The following is a 23,923-nucleotide window of genomic DNA, read 5'->3' as shown; positions in this document are numbered from 1 at the left end:
GCCGTGCTCTAAAAATCGAAGAATTAGTGATGAACCAGAAAAATCAAAATACAAACGTCTATTCAATGAAATTATTGACAATGTACTTGTCCAAATAGGAGAGCGTTTTAAATGCATAAAGAAATTTGTGTTCTTCTCGCTGTTGGATTGTGATTTGTTTGAGAAGCACAGAAATAGGTTTCCAGACAGTGATGTTACTGCCCTAGAAAAGACCTGTGGGTCATTTTTCGACACTGTTCGCTTAAAAACCGAATTAAGTGTGATATATTCATCTTGCGATTTTAAAGAGAAAAGTGTTTAAGACTTAATGCAGTTTATGCATACTAATAAATTGTACATGGGTATGCCAGAAATTTTCAAGCTCATCAAACTTGTAGCAACAATTCCTGCTACTACGTCCTCTGCAGAACGTTCTCTTTCAACACTGAGACGCATTAATACATATTGCAGATCGACTCAAGGTCAGGAGAGGCTATCATCATTAGCTATGTTGTCGATTGAAAAAGGATTGCTTGCAAAAATTAGATTACAGTCCTCTTTCTGTGATGAAGTTATTGATGGTTTTGTAAAGAGAAGCCGCAGAGTAGAATTTGTTTTCAAGTAGGGAGATCTAATAAATAGTCGCAATTTTTCTGTTTACATAGTTTGACGTTTGCTTGTTTAAATTATATAATCATTGGCTTGTCATGATGTGTTAATAATTATAAAATGTGTCTGATTGTTATTATTTTGGCCATTCCTGAAGGTGTGACATAACCAGTTTGAATGTAACCGATGATTAAAATGTTCATGTGATTTAGCGATTATTGGGTTTATAAATTGTATTCATTCAGAACTATGCATGCCCCACCCCACCAACTTTCACGAATGGAAGAGCAAGCCTGACTTTCATGACCAGCATTCGCCCCTGTTAGGGAGAAAAATTAAGTTGAGCGTACAGAGAAAAAAGCAGTGGCCATTAACTAATAATGGGTCAGAGACTTTTCTTCTCTTATCTTCTCTTCGCTTTCTTTCAATTAAAGTTACTGTCTATATTTCCTATACAGTGCCATATTCTACACAAATGTCTTCAGCAATATCTCTTTTTAATGTGTAAATCTGTGCTTGAGGTAAGCAAATTTCTTTTCTTTAGAAAAGCTTCCTTACTTGACTTAGACTTTATGTTATGTCATCATTGCTTCTGTGATCATTGGTTATTCTGCTACTCAAATGTAAATCACCAAAAGCTAAGGAGGAAGAACTAAAAAATGGCCAGTACAGCCAAAAGGTGAATTAAGAAATCAGTCTGAAATGGGGGAACAGAAAAAGATGGGAAGAATATGTGACTATCATTCAAAAATGATACCTTAAGTTGGAAAATGTAATGTTTGTAGTTCTTCTTCCTCTTCTTCCTCCCATTATGGCCTGCTAGGAACCATGTACCAATTTTAATTCCTCATTTTCAATAGTCCTTCATCCTTTTGCTGTGTTCCTTCCTTCTCTATTTAGACCACTTTGTACTAGTTTTCTTTTCCCTTTTTCCTTAATTTAAAGCTTTATTCCTAAAAATCCCTCTTTTCTTTGGTTCTTCTCTTCCATTACCTCCAAACCATTCTTGAGCTCTCGAATCCAGGTTGTTGTTGACTTTTCTCCCAAAGGAATTTGAATATGATATCTTTTTTATTGATCTGTGTTCGTCTATTCTAAAGATATTGCCAAAAAAGTAGCAAACTCCTGTTTCTTATAAGTTGTGTTATAATTTCTATGTCCTGATCGATTTCCTGATTTCTTAATTATTCATTTCTGCATTCTTCATTGGGCCCACAATTTTTCTAATGATTCTTCTTTCTAACATTTCAAGCTTATCTGACCTATAATTCAGTATCTGCTTCATTTTCCTGAAAAATAAGAAGTCTCTAGCTTGAAAGTTTCCTGTAAGTTTAACATTTAAACAGCATTTGCAGAGTTACTTGCTAAATGTGCATAACGTGCATCGAGGGACTTTCCAGTGCACTGTCAGCACTCTTGTGTAGTTTAAGGATCAGGCTAACAGATGGTGCTGAAATAAAAAGTCAGTACCACATCATGTTTTCTTCTCATCCTGTAAAATCTTGCTCTGTGACTAAAGGTATGGTTTCCTTGAGATTGTCACAACTAAAGAAAGTTAAAGAGACAAAACCAAAAGAAAGATGTAAATAATTACTTAAAATTTACCAGTAATTAAGTATTTAATTAAATTTAATTCTGTCCCCTCCATCTTATCTTCATCTCATCTCAATTCTATCTTTTCTTTCTTCTTTATTTATCCTTTATTATGTTTCCTTGAATATTTACCCCCTTGTTTTATTAATCTCATGGTCTCATTATTTTCTATTTTCTAACTTATGGCCAAGGAAACATGGCAATATGAATTTCTTCTCAGAATACTCTACAGCATAGTAAGCCATCTAATGATGAAAGAAAGTTCCATGTTATCAATAGAACAACACTCATTGAAATTCAAACCTTTTGGTACTATTAAAACAGTCAAGGTCTGCTGAGTTTGTCCTTGGAGCAAGTAAAACAAAGTCTTTGTGAAGTGTACAGTTTCTCTCTTTCATGTGGCAAAGCTCAGAGGTATTGTGTGTATTAGTCTGGGCCATATCAAAAGAGCTGGCTGCATGGTATGTGCCATGTAGCTGGAAGACTGCATTTGGGAGATGGTGGATTGAATCCCCTCCATTGGCAGCCATGAAGATGCCTTTTCTAGTTTCCCGTTTCCACAGTAGGCAAAAGTTGGGGTTGTACCTTAATTAAGACCATGACCAGTTCTTGTCGATCCTAGATTTTCCTTTAAAATCATCATCAAAAATCTGTCTGAGCAAGTGTGATGTAAGAAATAAATATCTGGGCCAAGAAAGCATCAGTATTTTAGATTTGGAAATGGGAACACACTACACACCCCAGTATTTGACCATCCCTCCTTACAACAGATACTGGGACAGTATGATGGATATAAGGCGCAGTCCAATGGTGTGAAGAGAAGAGAGATGGTGTACCACATGTTACCTTATTGTACTATTTAACCACTAATTACTTACGGCTGATTGTGATCTTTCTAGAAGCCTGCATTGGAGTGCCGTATCCATTGTCAGCATAGCAGGAGATCTGGTCCATGTCACGAGTAACATTGTGAATGACGGTGACCATGTGTCTTGTTACTTCCTGTCGCACCAGTCGGCCAGAGATGTACAGCGAGATTGTGGGCATAGGAGTTCCCATAGCAATGCAAAGAATTGTCATGCTGCTTCCTTCTATGACCAAGTTGATCGGATGTACTGTTGGAGGCTGAAAGTTACAGAAACACAACTACTAGAACTGTGTGTGTGAACTACAACAGTTATTGAAAGGTCTGTTAACTGAAGCTGAAATAATTTATGAAGATAGAGGGAGCAGTGAAAGGAAACATGGCAAAAGGTAAATTCTCAAAAATAGGACAAAGATATAACATACTTCATCTACCCACTCTCAACAACAACAACAACAACAACAACAACAACAACAACAACAACAACAACAACAACAACAACAACAACAACAACAACAACAACAACAACAACAACAACAACAACAACAACAACAACAACAACAACAACAACAACAACAACAGCAACAGCAACAACAACAACAACAACAACAACAACAACAACAACAACAACAACAACAACATTCTGAAAAGATCACTGACATCATCAGAAAAAGGCGATTAAAGTTCTATGGCCACGTTATCAGAATGAACAATGACGAGCCAAGAGCAACTGGCTTAGTGAAATAGGAAAAGACTTTCAGGTAACTTGCATCCCACAGGAAATTTTTCAAGATTTTGACTCCAGTTGAAATGCAGTCAACAACCATAATTGAATGGATGAAAACCATAATGGTATAAATGACATAAAAAAAAAAAAAAAAGAGTTAAGGGCAGGATGTAACTCTGGGAGGTTGTATCTTTTCACGAGCAAAAAGATACAAGTGATAGCGGTAATATTCTGCGCTCTAGTGATGGGTGGTATAACTACAAATAGCATGCTTCATATGAGTGTTAAGATGTTTAAATGCCTTTTTCTCTGAATGACCAAAATACTACTTATACTGTTATGGTTTTCATCCATTCAATTTTTCTGAGAAAATTAATACCAGGAACGGAGTGAAGAAAGGAGGAAAATGTTCAGTGCCCAAATGAAGAGATTTTGGGAGAAGATAAATCAACATTAGCTAAATAAGTTCTGTTGTGCTCCAGAGATGGGCATAATGCTGTAAAAAAAAAAAAAAAAAAAAAAAAAAGTATCCAGGTACTGTATTTTGAGTTAACATTTGTTGGCTTATCTGTCCTTCACTATGGCAGTGCTGATCACTGCCAATGTATTAATGCTTCTATAGGCAGCTTTAACACATTGTGGAACTGTAGTTTATAATGCATAAGAAAGTTTCTGCCACAGATGAAGCTATTATCCTCATAATGGGTAGTGACTTTGAAGAAACTGAAGACATGAAAGATTTAACTCTGCCAATACTCTGTCCAAAGCCTCGGATCTAAAAGGAGGATGGGAAGATTTGCATGAATGAAAATGATAATACATGCACAAATATACTTGACTGAACAATTTACCACTATAATTATGAAAAGCAGTCAACATGATGTATCTTAACTCTTTGCCGTCCCTAACGCTCCAAAGCGCTCGTCACACTTGCATTCATTAGAAGTGTGTTGAGAGAAATATTGAAGGGTCTTGTGAAATCACACTGTATTTCCTTGACCCAGCAAGCTGTCAGAACCTTGTTGACAGCATTTGCTGTGTGTATTTCTCAAGCAGACCTACTTTATAAACATTGTCTTTCAGTAAGAGATTATTCTTGTTCAAGTTCACACTATGTCTTCTAATTGTGGAGTTGTGTCGCAAGGTATGAAATAATGTGAAATTGAAGGTAACTTACTGTATGTTAGAAGTTAGTGGAGATAGTGAGCTTTCTAGTTGTGGTTCAGAATTGTATTCTGATGAATGTAGTAGTGATCATGATTCCGAGAATCATGAGCATGAACAAATATTGTGAGAACATCGAGGGACAGGGCTACAAAGAAATGTTACTAGTGATATCTGGAGTCACAATATTCATTTTGATGAACTGAAAATATGGGAAAACAATGCCAGTCCAAATCACGATTTACCTTCTGGGAGTTCAGAAAAAGATTCTTTTGAATTATTTGCGAGATCGCAATTTTATGAGCTAGTAGCACAGCAGACAATATTCATAATGAATCTTTATAAAGAAAAACTGTCACTGTTGATACTACCTGGCAAGACACTAATGCTGATGAAATAAGGGAATATGTAGGAGTACTAATTTGTATGGGATTGGTTGTTTTACCTGAAATAGATGATTACTTCCTAGGAGACTTCTGCATGTGCCCATTAGTAAGGCAGGCAATGACACTGAAATGGTTTAGGAAACTTGGGTAATATTTACATCTAAGTAGCCATGTAAACAGGCCAAAACCACAAGATGAATATTACAATATTCTGTATAAAACAAGATCAGCTCTGCAACTTACCAAAAATTTTGGAATTTTGTATGCACCTGGCCGGGAACTCACAGTAGATGCTATGATAGGTTTCGAGGGAAGATTTATCTTGAAACAGTACCCCCCAGGGAAACCCACTAAATGGGGTATCAAAGCATGGGGTATTGGTGACAGTGGAAATAGCTACCTTCTGAAATGTGAGATTTACAAGGGGAAGAAAGGAGAGCAGATGGTTTTACACCTGACAGAGTCATACTGGGGAAAGTGGCATCACATTTACTTTGATAACTTTTTCAGTTCTGCAAAACTGATTAAATTATTGCTAACCCATAACACCTATAGTTGTGCAGCAATGAGGGTAAATAGAAAGGGTTGGCCTGACCAGTTTAGGGAACCTGCACAGTTGAAACTCAAGCAGGGAAAATATAGGAAAATGCAAAATGAGGGCGTAACAGCAACAGTCTGGCAAGATAAACGTACTGTTCTTATGCTGTCAACAAATTCAGATTCTGTGAATGATAGTACAGTGAAACAAAAAAACTGGTAAAGGCAGTGAAGAAATAGAAATTGTGTGTCCTCGTGCTGTCATTAATTACACAAAACATCAGTGATCAGAAAAGAGAATGCTATGGGGTTGGGCGATCATCTAAAAACTGGTGGAAATTTATTTTTCATTTTGTGATCAATGTGTGCATTGTCAACAGTTTCATTCTTTATGATATGAGTAAGTGACCAGCTCTCACAGCTCATGGAAACAGACAGCTGAACTTCTGGTGCAACTTGGTGCAACAGGTGATTGGGAACTTCACGTCCAGCAAACGTACGGGCAGGAAAAGAAGTTTACCCATCCGCTGTCCATCCCTTAAATTATTTCATTCTCTTGTGAAGATACCTGGTTGTGCCAAAGTGTGTGCTTTGTGTTTACAAATGAAAAATAGGGCAGCTTCTGGGAGAGGCAAACAAACAACATTCAAATGTAAGCACTGCAATCTACCACCTCGCAGGATGGGTGCTTTTCGGAATACCATCAGGAGCAAATTGTGGATATTCCAAATTAGGGTGAGTTCACATTTATATGTGCTAATCATTTAGGAACGAAATGCAAAAGAAATTACATTGTATCTTTATTTGTTCGACTTCTAGTTATTTTCTTTTAAAGGGTGGTATTTATGCTGCTGTGCCTATTGTGATTTAAAGGACTCTGTCGGAAAACACTGTAATTCGGCTGGGCATCCACCTTTAGATGAGAAATGGCAAAGGGTTAACAACGTGAACAAATGTGAGTAAAATAGTGGAGAGTGGGAAGTATCCTGTACCCTGAGGCCTTGCACCTGCTCTTTCTCTGCTAGAGTGAAGAGGTTAAAGCTTGCCTGGATGTGAATTTCAATGTTCTGTTTTACTGTACCAGATAGGAAGGAAACCGCAACCTTTTTGGCTGATAACTAAGGAAATTCAAAAATTTACATTTGTTAAGTAAACACTGAATATACCTATACAGAGGCTAATGGCTGTTAATATTGGATCTCCACCACCAGTAGGATCAAAGAATGAAGTATTTAAGTTTCAGTCAGTAAATGGTATAGTAACAGCATCAGCTAATACAGGGAGAAGAAGAAGAAGAAGAAGAAGAAGAAGAAGAAGAAGAAGAAGAAGAAGAAGAAGAAGAAGAAGAAGAAGAACTGTGATTTGCTACAGCCCATACTAATAAAGGAGTTTGATCTAATGATATTCCTTGAGCCTGTATGTTAATAGTTGTAGTAATAAAATTAACAGCTCCTAAAATAGGAGAAACCCCTGCCAAATAGAGTGAGAAAATTGCTAAATCAACAGAGGCTTCAGTGTAAGAAATTTCTGAGGAAAGTGGAGGGTACATGGTTCATAATTTGAATTAGATGACCACCTCGCAATCATAACAGTATAGATCCTTAAACTCTTACACACTAAGAAAAACAACCTACTGTGTTCAGGAACCATCAAGTCTACAAAACATTTATAAGAATGATGTGAACATATGCCTCAGAGACAGGGACACTAACATCAACAGATGCTTAAATGTTGGATGCTTCTGAAAGTAAGGTATTTCATTTGAAAGGAGTGGAAATCCTGGTGAACAAAGAGGAGGATGTCAACTGAGAACCAGGTGGCTAGATGAAGTCGAGGGAGTTGTACAGAAAATGGGAAACAGGAACTGGAAAAGTGCTGGCACAAGATCAGGATAACTGGAGGAAAATAGTGCAAGTACTGTAGAGTCATTAAAGAAGCAGAAGAAGAAAACACGAAATGTGTCACCAGCGATCTCACACAAGTTGGTACTGTACGACATGGAATGCCTAATGAACTTCATTCTACCATCTACCTCTGCTTAGCTGAAACCTACGATCTTGGGCCATGGCAGCCGACACTAACAATGATCCATGAAGGGAACTTCCTTGGCTCTTCCTAGTTTTCTGCCTTCCATGAACAAAATCAAGTTTCACTGTTAGTCTTTCCATTTTATGACATGTGAAATTAAACTAACTACTGTAAAACTTGATGTTTTGAAATGACTTAACTTTGCTTCCTCATAAGGAGCAACAGGCAAAAGACTTGTTGATATGTGAGAGGACAAGCCAGAAAAAGAAAAATACTTTCAGCTACCGTACTCTTTAAAATTGAAATTTAGTTAATTGTGTGGTTTACTTGCAATAAGCATCAGGGTGAACTACTTCATTTACAAATATCAAACCATACAGTGAAACCTTGAATTGCGAGGATAATTCATTCTGTAAACATGCTTCTAATCCAATGCACTCATATATAAAAGCCACTTTTTTCATAAGAAATAACTAAAATGTAGACGTTTCATTACACATACGTATTGATATGAAATGATCCACACAAGAAGCAACTTCCCCACATCTTCTAGAACATGTGTCCATTCTTTAGTGTTCTCTTGACTTCTTTTGCTGCATCTGGACCCTTTCGTTCTTTAATATTGCACAATTAGTTGATGTGTAAAATCTTGTGAAGTTGGGGAGATGCATGCCTTGTTTGTACTTTTCGATGATATTTTCATTTCTTTCACCGTAATTATCCTTTTCTTCTTATTGCCTTCCTCTTCAACTATTTTCTTCACAGGGGTCATTGATGTAGTAAAGTTACTAAATAATAGTCACTACATTTTGGACACAAAATAGAAAATGTTTTATCTACACACAATGCTGTAGTATACACTCATATGGGTGTTGAGGCATGCTGACATGCTGACTGAACTCGAGCATGGGAGAAGATTACCCACAACCCCACAGCATGAGGGAAAGGGGAGGTGGGGGAATGATTGACTCATTTGTGATTACATGGTACTCAACAGACAGATCACTAGTATTTGTAGTGTGAAAAACTTGCAATCCAAGGTTTTACTGTATACTGTTCACTTGTACAGACACACTGAGTACAAAAGAGAGACCTAAAAACTATGGGCCAAAGTCACAGAATAAAAATTTGATAAAAGAAAAATAGGGTTGTTCTGCAACAATTTCTAACAATATTCAGAGTAAGAATGTGGCTTAAAATTGCTCTCATATTCCTATTTTTCCATTACCATCACTCCTCAGTGAATGTGGAACACAACTTACTTCGACAAATGCTGGGTAAGCTGGATCAGTCCATGCAATGAGCGTTTCAGACGGCAAGCTCTGTCCCTTCTTGGACACAGCTGTAACGTAGACAATATACTGGGTATTGGGATTTAGACCTTCAATCATGTGTGATGTCACACTTGTTTCTACCATCTGGAAGTCACTGTCAGCAGCTGACTTGTGGAAGAGCCTGAAACAAATATACCATGGTGTTTTGTGGAATCAAATGAGCAAAATTAAAACTTGCAGAGAAAATAGTAAATGATACTGAGCAAGTACAGTGACTTCAGCTATTCTCTCTGCAGAGCACTGGGTGCTCATAAGGTCTTTACAGCCTGCTTGACTTTCTCTGTCCTCCTCCCCCACGCTTCTTCTCTCTCTGCTACCTGCGTGACAAATTTCTCTATTCTATTCCACACTAACTGCTAGGATGTGGAATCCAACTGCAGTGTATTTTAAAATCAGTTACAGTAAGCGAAGTGACACGTGACCACCTTGAAATCCTATTGTGAACCTTATGTACTGATTGCTCGCTGTGGAGAGAATAGTTGAAGGCACTGTAGAAAAATCCAAGAATAAAGAAACATCTGAACAACATGATTTTGGAGAAGGATTACAAAATGAGCAATTCTTGAATGCTTATTGTACACAAATTACCAGTGTTCAGGACAGAACAAAAAAAACACAGGATTCCCCAAGTTATATAACAGCAATAAAAAAACAGCTGTCTTGACTGCCTTGTGAGAGCTGTCCTTGGGGCTCCAGTGATCCTGAGGGTGGAGGCACAATGTAAGGAGACTGATCATCTCGAATCGAGTAGCAATACATCAGTCACCTTGATAAAATTCAATTTAACCTGGCAGGTTAATGCTATAACACACCTATATGTCTTTCCATTGGATGTGCCTTGAAAATAATTGTTTATGGTAAAAGCAGACACATACTGTATCAACTTTATCAAGAAGAACAACATGTGACCAATGAATGGTGTTTGGTTTATGAAGGTCATACAAATGCCACACCACAACAGTATTTGATAACTGCAAATCAGCTTAATATTAATACCATACATGAACTCTCATGAAATTTACAGGACAAGATTGGACGTAACATGAATGTTGTTCATGTTTGAACTTGTAATATGTTTTATTGTATTGTTTTTAACCAGTTTCATGTGAGGGCATAATTTTAAGTGAGGTCTAATACATTCATGTGATTTTAATCTGTAAGTGAAGAAGAGAATACAGTAGTACTAGAAGTAGGCCTATTGAAATCTTTACAAATTAATCATCATCATCTTCATTTGCAGTTTCCAGCTGTTGGCCAGGTCTGCTTTTACAAATTAATACATTACTGCATGTTGTTAAAATTAGGTTTTCTGTCTTTTTTTGCTCTAGTCCAAAAATCCAAATAAATCATACACCAAACAGGGATGAACATCTGTTAGTTTGGATTACTGATGTTTTACAATATGTGCTGTTGTTAGATAGAATACATAATTTTATTTGTAATGTTCATATCTTTTTCTGGTCTTTTATTATCCACAGGTAGTTTTAATTCTGCTGGCAATGTTCTAAGGGGACAAATAATCAAAATTTAGAGACTCAATGCAAGTAGCTCAGGAACAGAACATCAAACATAATAACATTCTTTTACTCAGAACCTCAAAATAACAGGTGAAGACCTATCATTCCAAAGGAGCTAAGAGCCATTTACAAAAAAATAAAATAGCAAGATACTATCATCTGTAGGCTGAATGTGTCACAGCCTTGTACCCACTATAAGGTCTATGTTGAAATAGGCGTAAGTGCCAGGTAACTCCAAGCTATTATTTTCTCCTGTGGTGTATGTGGAGCGATAACTGCTGCTCCCAAAACAAGAAAAAAGTTTTGATATTCATGTACATGTTTCAGGATGCAAATTGTGTTTTTGTATCTATAGAACAGAATTAATTTCAGGTCATAGCTTTTTAGCTTGTGACCACTCTCTGCTGTGACTGAGAAAATAAAGCTTTTCTTTGTAATGCTCTGAACAATATGGTCTCTCCCTACACAACTATTTGAAGTTGTAAATATGAAAGAGAATGATTCCTTTGATTTTTGGAAAGTTGCTGATAAGCTCATCAATACATTGGAGATGGATCAAAATTAGCATTGCTGGAGTGATACATAATTTCAAAAGTCATGTAATGGACAACTGTAAAAGTGATTAAGAAAGGAACAACATATAATGAATTTAGAAAGTATGAAATCAAAGAAGTCACTTTGCACTGCGTTTGTCTGCTGGGAAGAGTATGACAGCCTACTTGCCTGAAGAACATAATCATTCCTACAAAAATGTCACCAACTTTGAGGGTGTAAACGATGGCAACATGAAAGATTTTGGTTTTCAAAATTGATAAAGAAACATGTACATGGACTTCCCATTCATAATTTTTTACATTTTTGTCCAAACTTTGCGAAGTTTATTTCCATAGTAGATCTAAACTTTTTCGAAATACCTCAAATACTCTGGGATTATAATCTAGATATCTTAAATTAAGAGACAATAAATTACTGATGGGAGAGAGAATTCATAAATTGTGTTCTCACCTGTACGTAATTTGTTCTGATGGGTGGCTAAATTCAGGAGGCTGCCAAGCGATGGTTACCCATGTTGCACTGTGACCAGAAACAGCAAGGGAATGAGGAGGTGATGTCACACCTGCCAAACCTTTCTCACCAACATCTGAAATGAGAAACATTTTGGCTGGTAAATTACGTAACAATATAATAGGCACCCCTATTTTCAAAATCAGCTTGCATAGGTTATCATAGATTTTATATAGATAACGAAAAATCACTGGCAAACAAGTAGGGCATATGCCTGTATGATTGTTCCTAACCTTCTTCACCATACATTCAGTAAAAATTTCTATCAATCAGTCAGTCAATCAATCAATCAATCAATCAATCAATCAATCAATACTGATCTGCACTTATGGCAGTCGCCCAGGTGGCAGATTCCCTATCTGTTATTTTCCTAGTCTTTTCTGAAATGATTTCAAAGAAACTGGAAATTTATTATACATCTCCCTTGGTAAGTTATTCCAATCCCTAATTCTGCTTCCTATAAATTTTGTGCCAATTTGTCCTCTTGAATTCCAACTTTTCTCTACCCCCAACACCGCTGTTAGAGAAAATGATCCAGAACCATATTCAGATCCCTCTATTTATGATGGTGACAGTAAGCTCTGATGAAATAACAAATGCTCTAACAAAAATGGTGATAGATACAATGCCTGGTCCCAACAAGCATTGGCCATACGTGGTTGTTTAGTATCTTTAATTATTTATCATCTTTCAGAGGTGGAGTAGTGATTAATTTCTCCAGTTTATCTTTTAGGTTATTAATAACTTTATTATGATTTGTGGCAATTGTCTTAGAAAAATATACTCCCAAATATTTAATTGTATCAACATTGTGAATGCTTTTCATAATTATTTTTTCTTATGAATGGAAATTCATGTCTTTAAGATTTCCTTTATCGATTAGAATGCCGGAACACTTGGATTTATTGACTTCCAACCCAATACTTTCAAGCCTTGACTCACAGTTCCTCAACAGATTCTTGATCTTCTATTATCAACACAATATCATCTGTGGAGCACATAATGGAGAGATTGTCAGTTCCAGGTACAAGCAGATAACTGATTTTTTACATAGTTCATCAAATGTGAAATAAATATACATATTAAAAATTGTTGGAGAAAGTTGTGCATCCTGAAGAAGGCTACTCTGAAGACTAATATGATTTGTTACATCTTTAATAATCCGTATTCTAGTGCTAATTCCAGACTGTAAATTTATAATTAATCTTCTTAATGCTTTCAGTGTGGAACAAATATGATTTTGACTGATATTATCATATGCTTTTGTAATATCAGGAATAATATTACTGCTTTACCATTTTCTTGTTTTACTTTCTCCAAAACTAAACTAATGATTGAAGTATTAATATATGCTTCACGAAGGCTGGTGAAGCCTCTTTGATTTGGATTAAAGGAGATGACAGCTTTCACCTGTCCATCTAATACCTTTTCAGTGGTTCTTCTTAGGATAGAACATATAGTTATTGGTCTCTATTTATATAATGTAATTATTAAATTATATCATTCATGTCTCCACCCTTACAGATTAAAACTGTACAAGCAACCTTGCAACATTCAGGAACCCACGTTTCTGTCAATATTATAGTTAGTATTTTAGTGATTATACCGGCTACTCATGCATATTGCTTGTTACTATTTTAAAGGAGTTTCTTTCACTCCATTGAGGTGTAGATGAGTCTGCTGTCATTTGTTCTTCATACCAAACAATCTTTAGTGTCGAAAAGGCAGGAAAAACCTCTGTTGTAGAAAAGGTGGAAAAAGTCTGATAAGAAGAAGAAGAAAATTGCATAAAGCAATTTCTTTGTTACTGACATGAAGAACTGATGATTGATCATCTCTGCAAGTAAGAAATCTAAAATGCTTAGGCAAAGCATTACAGTACCACATACCTGTCTTGGTGACATTGATCATCAGTATAGATGAGGGTAGTGATGTTCCATGTGAATTACGAGATACTACAAAGAAGTTGTAGAGGCTTCCTGTCTCCAGGTCAGATATTTCAGCCATAGTATTAGTGACGTTGATTTGCTGTAAAGACCAAACCAAATGTAATTAAACAAGCAGTTAGCCGCTCTCCATACCGAACATCTACGTTCTCCAGTTCATCCTGATATCAAAGCTTTATAAATACAGGGGACACTACATATGAACTGATTACATTTTAAAACTCATGGTTAACTGCTTACATTGTCTAGCTTCATGATGGTTTCATGCACTGTTGTGTTGTCTACTTTCTGGTAATGGATGACGTAGTCTGTAACATTGCTGTCTGTTGGTGGCTCCCACAACAGCGTGACGCTTGTGTCTGTGACCTCAGTAGCATGAAGCTCAGCAATGGGACCCGGTAAGACTCCAGCACCTGCAAGTAATGATCGCCATGTTTAAAGATTGGTTCAACATTTCCTGTTAAATCTGAGGATGGAAATATTTCACATAGAGCAGAACTTTATTTTCAGTGAAAGATATTATTTCTATTTCGAAGGCAATACTGTTTTTATATGATAGGAATCAGTCGAGGGATGCTCCACCATTCAACACTTTATTATAACGTGTATCATTTTATGAATTATGCTTATTTATGAATTATCTACAGAGTTGCCGAGGAGCAACAAGCTCCACGCAGATACAGGCGAGCAGTGCACCTCCAGCATTCCTAGCGGCAGGATTATGAGAGTGAGGAGTAAGGGAACATTCACCATTTTTGGGATTACATGTTGCATACAACCAAGGCTGTACCGTCCTATAATTTTTAACATCAACATTCAGCAGTGTCACTTTCAAATTATAGCAGCTACTACAAGCGATGAAGGTTGTGTTCCCAACACCTTAGCAACTTTGTACATAATTCATAAATAAGCAACAGCTGGGTACATCTGAATTCTACAACCTCTGACTGCCTTAACATCGGCACTCTTACAAGAATTTTCACAACATTTTAAAGTGTCAACTCTGACACATGTTTTAACCTATTTGATGGTTCGACTATGACTAAGTGAACCAAATCAAGCGTTTACATTTGAACATACACTCAACTCTCGATTAATCGGTGTAATGTAGGGTTAAGGCTTCCTGTATAAGTAAAATCGTTGTTAACCCGCAAAAAAGTTAAAAATAGAACTGGCATACTGAAAGTACAGTTAAAATGATAATAAATGATACTACTGTATTGTTTTTTATTAACTTACCCAATATGTTGCAGTGAAAGGAGCATTTAGCACAATTAATAAATGGAAAAATAAACACTTTTCATTGAAACTAATAAGGGAAAGAAAAATATTCAGACTGCCTAACTTTACTGCTTCTGAAAATAATCAGTCATGATTTTCTGCTTTTGTACCGAGAAACACTTTTTCTTTATTTTGCTTTTCAAGTTTCTCGAAACAAGTTTCTTGGTGATGAGAACATCATCCTGGCAATATTATCCCGACCCTTTGTAATTCTGTATTACTGTAACTCCTAACACTCATGCATTTTTAGTTTTTTCGATATCGTGGTTAAGCCCCAATGGGGTTTATCTATTTATGGTAAATTGAGAGTTGAGTGTATATCTTTATATTTATGGTTACATCCACAGCATCTACAGAAATTTTATGACTCTCAACCACAAGATTTTACACAATATTTCAAAAACTTTGCTTAAAATTGTGCATATGTGCTCAATTATTGTGACTTAGACTCTAAGGAAGTCATTTAAAATTCAATGCGTTTTTATTGACATAAAACTCATGTTAACTATTTTAAGTTATTTTTTTAAGGCATATTCCATGTGAAATGTGTGTTAGTCTTGATACTTTTTCTGATTTATGTACAGTATTTGTTTGAACTGATGATGATTTCAAGAGAATCGAGATTAGTCTTCATTTATTAAAGGTATACTTGATATACATTATATAAAGTGTTGAATGGTGGAACATCTCTTGACTGATTCCTATCATATAAGTCAAATGTCAACATGGAAATGAAAGTTATAAATTATGATAATACTAGTTTTTAGTTGCACATATCCTGCCAGTCATACAAATTTTAGGGAAAAATGGAAGGGTATGTATAGGTATTTTAAGGCAGAATCAGGTTCCAAGAAGGACATTCCAGGAAAAATTAATGAACAATAGGAGTGTGTATATGAGGATCTTCAAAAGGCAGAAGTATTCAGTCAGCAGTATGTAAAGATTGTTAGTTACAAGGATAATGTCCAGATAGAGGAGGAGACTAATGCTAAAGAAGTACTAAAATTTACATATGATAATAATGACATTTACAATAAGATACAAAAGTTGAAAACTAGAAAAGCGGCTGGAATTGATAAGATTTCTGGGAATATACTAAAGACAATGGGTTGGGATATACAGTAGTACCATATCTGAAGTACACTTATTTGATTATTGTTTGGTCGAAGGAGCTATACCAAAAGAATGAAGAGTTGCTATAGTAGCCCCTGTGTATAAAGGAAAGGGTGATAGACATAAAGCTGAAAATTACAGGCCAGTAAGTTTGACATGCGTTGTATGTAAGCTTTAGGAAGGCGTTCTTTCTAATTATAATAGACATACTTGCGAAATTAATAACTGGTACGGTACGATAGAAGGCAGTTCGGTTTTAGGAAAGGTTATTCCACTGAAGCTCAACTTGTAGGTTTCCAGCAAGATATAGCAGATATCTTGGATTCAGGAGGTCAAATGGACTGTATCGAGATTGACCTGTCTAAAGTATTTGATATGGTGGATCATGGGAGACTACTGGTGAAATGAGCGCAATTGGACTAGACAAATGAGTGACTGAATGGGTTGCTATATTTCTAGAAAATAGATTTCAGAAAATTAGATTAGGCAAAGCTTTATCTGACCTGTAATAATTAAGAGGGGAATTCCTCAAGGCAGTATTATTGGACCTTTATGTTTTCTTATATATATAAATGATATGATTAAACACCTCCCCTGCGAACCATGTGACCTTGCTTCGATCCTAACAGAGAACACCACCAAAAAATTTAGATCCTTTGAGATGTGGTGCTACCGATGTCTGCTCAGAATATGGTGGGTTGACAGAATACGTAAGACTGAAGTACTCTACTGCCCGAACAAAGAGCTAGAATCATGCACAACATTAAAAAAAACTTGAGTAATTTGGTCATATAATTCAAAATGTTAAATATTGACTCATTCAGCTTATCTTACAAGGTAAAATTGAAGGAAGGAGAAGTAGGGGAATGAGGAGAATATCTTGGCTACGGAATCTACGAGAATGGTATAGGCTCAGTACTCCCACTCTTTTCCGAGTTGTTGAGAACAAAAATCAGATCACCCTGATGACAACCAACATCCAATGAGGATATAGTACAAGAAGAAGAAGAAGAAGAAGAAGAAGAAGAAGAAGAAGAAGAAGAAGAAGAAGAAGAAGAAGAAGAAGAAGAAGAATACGGGGAATTGAACACACGTCCTTCTGGATGAAAAAAGAACATGCCTTTACCACCTTAGCTGGGAAGTCTCTTACAGCCATTGTCAGTGTGAAAACAGGGATGCATAAAATGAACACAATCTGTTTTTCTTTCCTACCTGACAGAAAACTCAGCAGCATATCTGGACTTTTGTTAGAGTCCAAACTGGTGCAGGTAGTCCAGCTATGATTGTACCCAGTAGGCAATTTCTCGTCAGTCTTCTTTCTTTTGTTGACATGTGCACATCTTATATAACCTTGCAATCTTGGCTGCTCCACAAGTAGTTTGGATATTAGTTTGGTTGTCAGAAGACTGCGTCTTGATTTCAGTCCCTTTATTGGTAACTGATGCCCACGCAATGGGTGTTGGACGTCTTTATTGATTTTCTTAATCTCCATATCAGCTGCAACTTTGTTCTTTCAATGAGTGATGATATTTGCTTCCCCTTGACAAAACTGTGAAGCAGAAAGCTTCATCTCCCTCTCACCTTGTTTAAAAATCTTAACTTTCCCCAAACATGCATATTATGCAGTTGCTTTCTTCATAAAGACTGTAATGAAATTGTACTAGTAATAGTAGTTGTTAGTTTGTATTTGGAAGATGGTGGGTTTGAACCCTACCTACAGAAGTCCTGATGATCTTTTTGCATGGTTTGTCATGTTTATACCAGACAAATAGCTGTACCTTAATTAAAGCCATGGCTACTTCCTTCTCATTCACAGCCCTTTCCTATCCCATCACTGCCAAAGACCTGTTTGAGTTGGTGTGACATAAATAAAGCAATAAAGGTCGGTGTCCGAAAGGGTATACAGCAGCAGAACTGACGGAAGTCTCCACCATGCTGTGGGAAATGCGGGGGATATAGAAGGTTAGTAGTTATATTGGATGTACACAGTTAGGAATATTTCCTCACCCTCTTCAAAGCACTGCACAATGTTGCCAATGTATGGAATGCATGAAGAGACAGTAATGATGAGAGGATCCACAATGACCCCAGAACAAATGGACAAACAAGCTGGTGGGACTCCACGTCGAGAACAGCACGAGTTGTGGTTCCGTCCTCCTGCTCCACATCGTAGTAACTTGTGTAGCTCTCCTCCACACACTCCAGCCAGCAGTTTGATGTCAGACATGCTGGCATCGTAAGAGCACAAAGGCATGCAGACGTTACTCAGGTCTGCCTCTACACAGCAGGCAGTCACATTGTAGAAGAGAGCTTCCTCTATCTTTTCCTCCAAGAGCTAGAATCATAATGAGATAGTGTAAAACAGAAGCTTCTCTTGTATAAACTCCACTATGGTAGATACAAACTTTGGTCCATTCCAAGTACAGTAATTAATTAAGTTGGAAAAGGAATTTTGTATAGAAAGTGAAAGACACAAAAGATATGTCAGATAAATTAGGTATAAGTATTTTTTCTTGAAGTATGCAACCAGCTTTGAATTAAATGTCTCATCTTGAAATGGACTTTCAGTGTAAATACTGAAGAGATGTTAAGTACAAAAGAAAAATGGCCAACTGGGGCGATCTAAACCCACAACCTACCAATTTCACATCAGATGTTCTTATGGGAGACATGCATGCATTCTACGGTTGTGACAGCAGTAGTGCTGGGTTTATAGTTTAGATCCTTTCCAATGTAACAAATAGGACCTAGGTAACAGTAGCTCAACTGGTAAGAACATCTGATGCAAAATCGGAAGGTTGTGGGCTCAGATCCTACTGGTGTCCGGTTGGACATTTTTGTTCTGTACTTAATATCGTCTTTTGTATGTGTTGAACCCGATCTAATACAATGAAAGTTTATTTTAAGTTCAATGCAGTTGTGAAAGTTCAATATTCATTAAATGGCTCTTACTTGTATCTTACGCAACATCTTTCAGCAATGTTATATACGTATATATCGAGTGGGAAAAATAAAACTCGCCTGGAAAATATTTTTTAAGTCTGATGCGGAATTGACCCTTGTTAATGACCCATCACAAAATGCTTGAAACTGAGATTTTGATGCACCTGTCAGTTGCTGTCAAGTGTCCGTGCACCGCATGCTCTGTCCCAAGTATGTTGCTTGTCATTACATGTGTGTGAGTGAGTGAGAGGAGCAGATGTATTGAGTGACTAGCTGAATTCAACACAAAATGGTGCTCATGACAAAACAGCACACATTCACTGTCATGTGTTATATGAAGCATGATTTGTGAAAAACCTGTGCAGAACTGTTTGTGCAAGAGTTTACAACTGGAAGTGTTTTGTTAAAAAGAACAAAAACCAAAATAAAAACAAGAAACATAACAATACATAAAAAGAAACTGATGTAATACAGTTTTGTGCCTTTATTTGGAGGAGAAGTCAAAGATTATTTTCTGCTCTGCAGTGTAATGACACTTAAATATGGGCCTGAGGATAGATAAAGGTGGTGTGAGTAGAGGGAATGTTGGAAAGAAGTGGCAAGAACAAAACTGAAATCACTAAAAGACAGTGACAACCTCTTAATTTTCATAAATAAAGTCTCTCTCCATCAACCTTAGTTTTAATTGTTCACTTCCTTCTCACCCCTCAACACAAATGTTATTATTTCCTAGCTTTGTTAAAGGAGTGGACAACACATTTTAGAGAGAGATTTTCATTTTTAATGCGGGAAGTATAGGAAGGAGAAGAAAGGTAAACGATGGACTGTGGCAGTTATGAAAAGTAACTGATTCATAAAATTATACCTAAGGCAAAGAAGTCAATGGGAAAGATTATTAAGACCTTTCAGATAAGTACTGTAATTGTACGAGGCCAGTTTTTTTGTTGTGAAATTTGTAGGGTTTCTTGTTCTTAATGCACTTTATTTCTTTCAAAGCATATGAATACTCAAACTAATAAGTGTAGTTTTTTCATGTGGTCAGATTAATTAATTCTTTCTCATGTCTTGGCCTCCTTGTGTTTCACACTCACCATTCATCCCTGTTCTAAAAGATTTCTTTTATTACAATACCAGGACATCAACTCACCCTACTTTCAGTGCGGAAAACAATTCTTGCTGATGGCTCTCCAATACCGTGGACATTGACTGCTTCGACAAACACTTCATACTCTGTTTCACTGTGAAGTCCTTCCAGAATGAAAGGGGGATGTGCCTTTGAGACCATGCGATAATCATTATCGTAGGTTGCCATCATCCTGTAGTGGACGTTGTAGTGTACCACGGTATCGCCCAGTGTGTGCGGTGGGTCCCACTGGATGATAGCAAATTCTGAGTCGATGTTGGATATGTGAACGTTGGTGGGAGCGCTGGGAAGAACGCCGTACCCTTGTAGCAGACAGTTCGTGTAATCGCTCATGTATTTCAGGCACCTGAAGAGAGTAGAACATTTGGTTACATCAGCTCTACATTTACTGGAAGAAGCATGGTCGTGGTAGTGGCGATTATGATGATTATTGTTTTAAGAGGAAGTACAATGGGGCAATGGAAGGAGTATTCAAGTATTGTAAATTAATATATGCTGGTGGTGGAGATTATCAGTAGCAGCGATTAGGGGAAGGGGGCGAGGAAAAATGACATTTTTATTCCATTTTAGCCAGCTGAAACTAGGAATTATTAAAAAAAAGAAAAACAATTTGTACAAGACTTGTTGTCTTATCGGTTAATTATTTCTTTTATTTTATTCAATTATTAACAAAGTTATTAGCAGAAATACACATGAAATTTGCATAGCACCACAACAAGTCGTCCACACTTTGCATGTGCTGTGAGGAAGGGTAGCAGGGATATATTATTTTTACCAAGGTTATGGACACAGGTATGATTGATCCACTTGCTACGCGCATTTGTCAGTCTGGCAATCTTTAGTGTCTGTTGGTTTCTTAGTGTGTAGTCAAATATTAAATGATTTTTAATAGTATAATCACACCATACTTCTATTTCATTGTGATACATGTGTAATTATTGTTCCTTTGGTGAAAGTTTTATTGTATAGTATTGAATTGAATCAAAATCTCAAAAAAACTATTATTACTGCACTTGGTAAACTGTCAAACGTTACCTCTCTGTCAAAATTCATTCAGAGAGTATCAAAAAACTTACCACTTGTAGATTTCTTCCCCCCCCCCCCCTCCCCCCGGCCCACTATATCCCACACATCTGGGTACGTTTTGTTGTCTGAACATTTTTTGCCCCACCCCTCTCCACTTCTAATTCCAAATTGCTGCTACTGGTGATTATGGTGATTATAACAATAAGAGGAAGTACAACTGGGCACTAGAAGGAGCATTTGAGTATTGTAAATTAACATGTGCTGTTCTAATGTTTAGAGTTTTGGTTATTTTCTTATTCATTATTATGCAAAAAGGCGTTTCAAAAATAAGGTAACAATAGCTCTCTTGGAGGAATGTTATTTTGAGGCAGATATGAGGATACATAGTAGTAGGGCACTGATACGCGTTACTGTTCAGCATAGTTACCATTCTTGTCCAAGCACTTCTTCCAACGGTACACCAAGGCAGGCATCGGTGTTGGCATGGAAGACATTTTTGTCCAGTCCCTGACAACATGCTGTATGGCTGTATTGTCATAGAATCTCATAGAATCGCTTACCACCCAGGTGCTTCTTCAACAATCTGAAGATATGAACACCACTGGGTGTCAGATGGTCCAGGGGAGAGACAGTGAATTCTGCCAGTTACAGTCATACACTGGAGCATTTTAAAGCAGCAATTTGCCAAAAATGACTTGTCCCAACACTCATTTTATTGCTGCATGACAATGCCAAACCACACGCAGCCCACAGAATGAACAAATTTTTTTCAGGGCTTCTGGTGGGAGATACTGGACCATCCTCCCTACAACTCCGACCTGGTACTCAGTGATTTCCATCTGTTTGGACTGTTGGTTGAAGAAGCACCTAGATGGTAAGTGATTCATCAAAGATAAAGCGTTCAACATGTAGCATGACGTGGCACCAGGGCCTGAATGCAGATTTCTTACATGCCAGTACCGATGCCTTATAAACCATTGGAACACGTGATTGCTCAAGATGGATGACTGTGTTGAACTGTAATGTGCATCAGTTCTCTACTGCTGTGTATCCTTATATCTGACTGTGCATGTGAGTTCTTATTTTTGAAGCTACCTAGTACATGGCATAATATGGCATTTTACATAGGCCATCCAGAAATTAAGTTTTCCTATTTTTTTTTTGAAAATTAAACATATTTAGCCAGGAGATACGAGCATGCATAACAGATCTATGACATAACAATCATACACTGGCCGGACAAGTCCCGCCTGGTATCACTAGCGCAGTAGCAATGGTTCGAAATGGCGGCTCATATTCTTTCTCCAGCTGCCTACAAGGTTCGGTCTGTGATAAAGTTTCTTAATGCACAAAATATAGCGCCGATCAAAATTCATCGTCAGCTGTGTCAGGTCTACGGACCAAAGCAAACGGATGGTGTATTGCCGGCGCTGGCACTTTGCCAAAGGTCGTCAAAATGTCCATGATGAAGATGGCCATGGGCAACTGTCCCTCATGAATGATGACCTTGAGGTGCTGGTGTGGTAATGCATTACAGAGAACCATCGCTTCACGTTTATGGAACTCAGCAATCATTTTCCACAGATATTGCGATTCTTGTTACATGAAATTGTCACTTAGCACCTGCTGTTCAAGAAAGCGTTTGCCAGATGGGTGCCAAAACACCTGATACCCACCACATAATGCAGTGTTTATGAGTAGCACTGCCACTTCTGCAGTGGTAACCATGATGACGGCGATGAGTTCCTCCACAAAATCGACACTGGCGATGAGACATGGGTTGCTCACTTTACCACGGAAACCAAGCAGCAGTCAATGCATTAAGGTCACAGTGGATCTCTAGTTAGGACGAAAGTGAAACAGACTGTGTCATTGTGGAAAGTGATGCGTATGGTGTTCTGGGACATGAAGGGCATTCTGCTCATTGACTTCCTACCCAGAGGTGAAACAGTGAACACGGAGCGTTACTGTGAATCAGTATGACAGGCATTTAAAACATGCTCAGTGCAGGTGTTGTGGTGATCGATGACAATGCTCGCCCACATATGGCTTGGCGCTCAGCGACTGCTTTGCAGGAGTTCAGCTGGGAGGTGTTTAACATCCACCGTACAGTCCTGATCTTGCTCCCAGTGATTTTCATCTTTTCTTGCAGCTCAAGAAATTCCTGTCCTCTGGGCAGCATTTTCACACGGACAAAGAGCTGAAGATGAATGTCACACACTGGTTCCATTCCGTAAATTGTTGTTAGTGTTAAGAAATCACTTGACAATTCTTACGTTAAAGTCAAATAAATATGAAAGTTTATTGTTCCACCTTTTCAATACATAAAAAGAATTTAAAAAAGAATTAAAACTGTAGGGACATTTTTTCGCTCTTTAAGAGCATCATCAGCCTATATCTCAAACTGAAAGGTAAATAATCAGGTTCCTGATTGTAATTAAATTAAATATAAATGTGAAGATGATGTTACAAATGCTGAGCGAAATGGTTGACAATAGTTTAAAGATTAAAATATGGATAGTCGTAAAATTTATACACCCTCCTGAAAGTTCCTGTTTAAATATAGCAAATAGGTGCCCTGTGGAGGTTGACGGCATAATAGAAAACTAATACATCCTAAACAGATTGATTAACACATTAATGAATAAAATGTAGCTGACAATTCC

At 37.2% G+C, this 23,923-nt stretch overlaps 1 protein-coding gene across 1 annotated transcript in view; it reads right to left on the bottom strand.

The window, feature by feature from the left end:
• LOC136882127 (Ig-like and fibronectin type-III domain-containing protein 2) overlaps nt 1-23,923 on the bottom strand; it is a 159,877-nt gene that overhangs the window by 44,075 nt on the left and 91,879 nt on the right. Inside the window, exons 9-15 of the mRNA XM_068225671.1 lie at nt 20,235-20,577; nt 18,152-18,479; nt 13,991-14,163; nt 13,694-13,832; nt 11,745-11,880; nt 9,151-9,343; nt 3,060-3,306 (exon numbers count right to left, since the gene is read on the bottom strand). Of these exons, the coding sequence (XP_068081772.1) occupies nt 3,060-3,306; nt 9,151-9,343; nt 11,745-11,880; nt 13,694-13,832; nt 13,991-14,163; nt 18,152-18,479; nt 20,235-20,577 (1,559 nt within the window). The remainder of the gene's footprint in view (nt 1-3,059; nt 3,307-9,150; nt 9,344-11,744; nt 11,881-13,693; nt 13,833-13,990; nt 14,164-18,151; nt 18,480-20,234; nt 20,578-23,923) is intronic.

Source organism: Anabrus simplex, chromosome 1 (genome assembly GCF_040414725.1).
Source record: "Anabrus simplex isolate iqAnaSimp1 chromosome 1, ASM4041472v1, whole genome shotgun sequence".
In the NCBI taxonomy this organism is placed as follows: domain Eukaryota; kingdom Metazoa; phylum Arthropoda; class Insecta; order Orthoptera; family Tettigoniidae; genus Anabrus; species Anabrus simplex.
The sequence above is the reverse complement of the archived record's forward strand: the minus strand, read 5'-3'. Positions and strand labels throughout refer to the sequence as shown.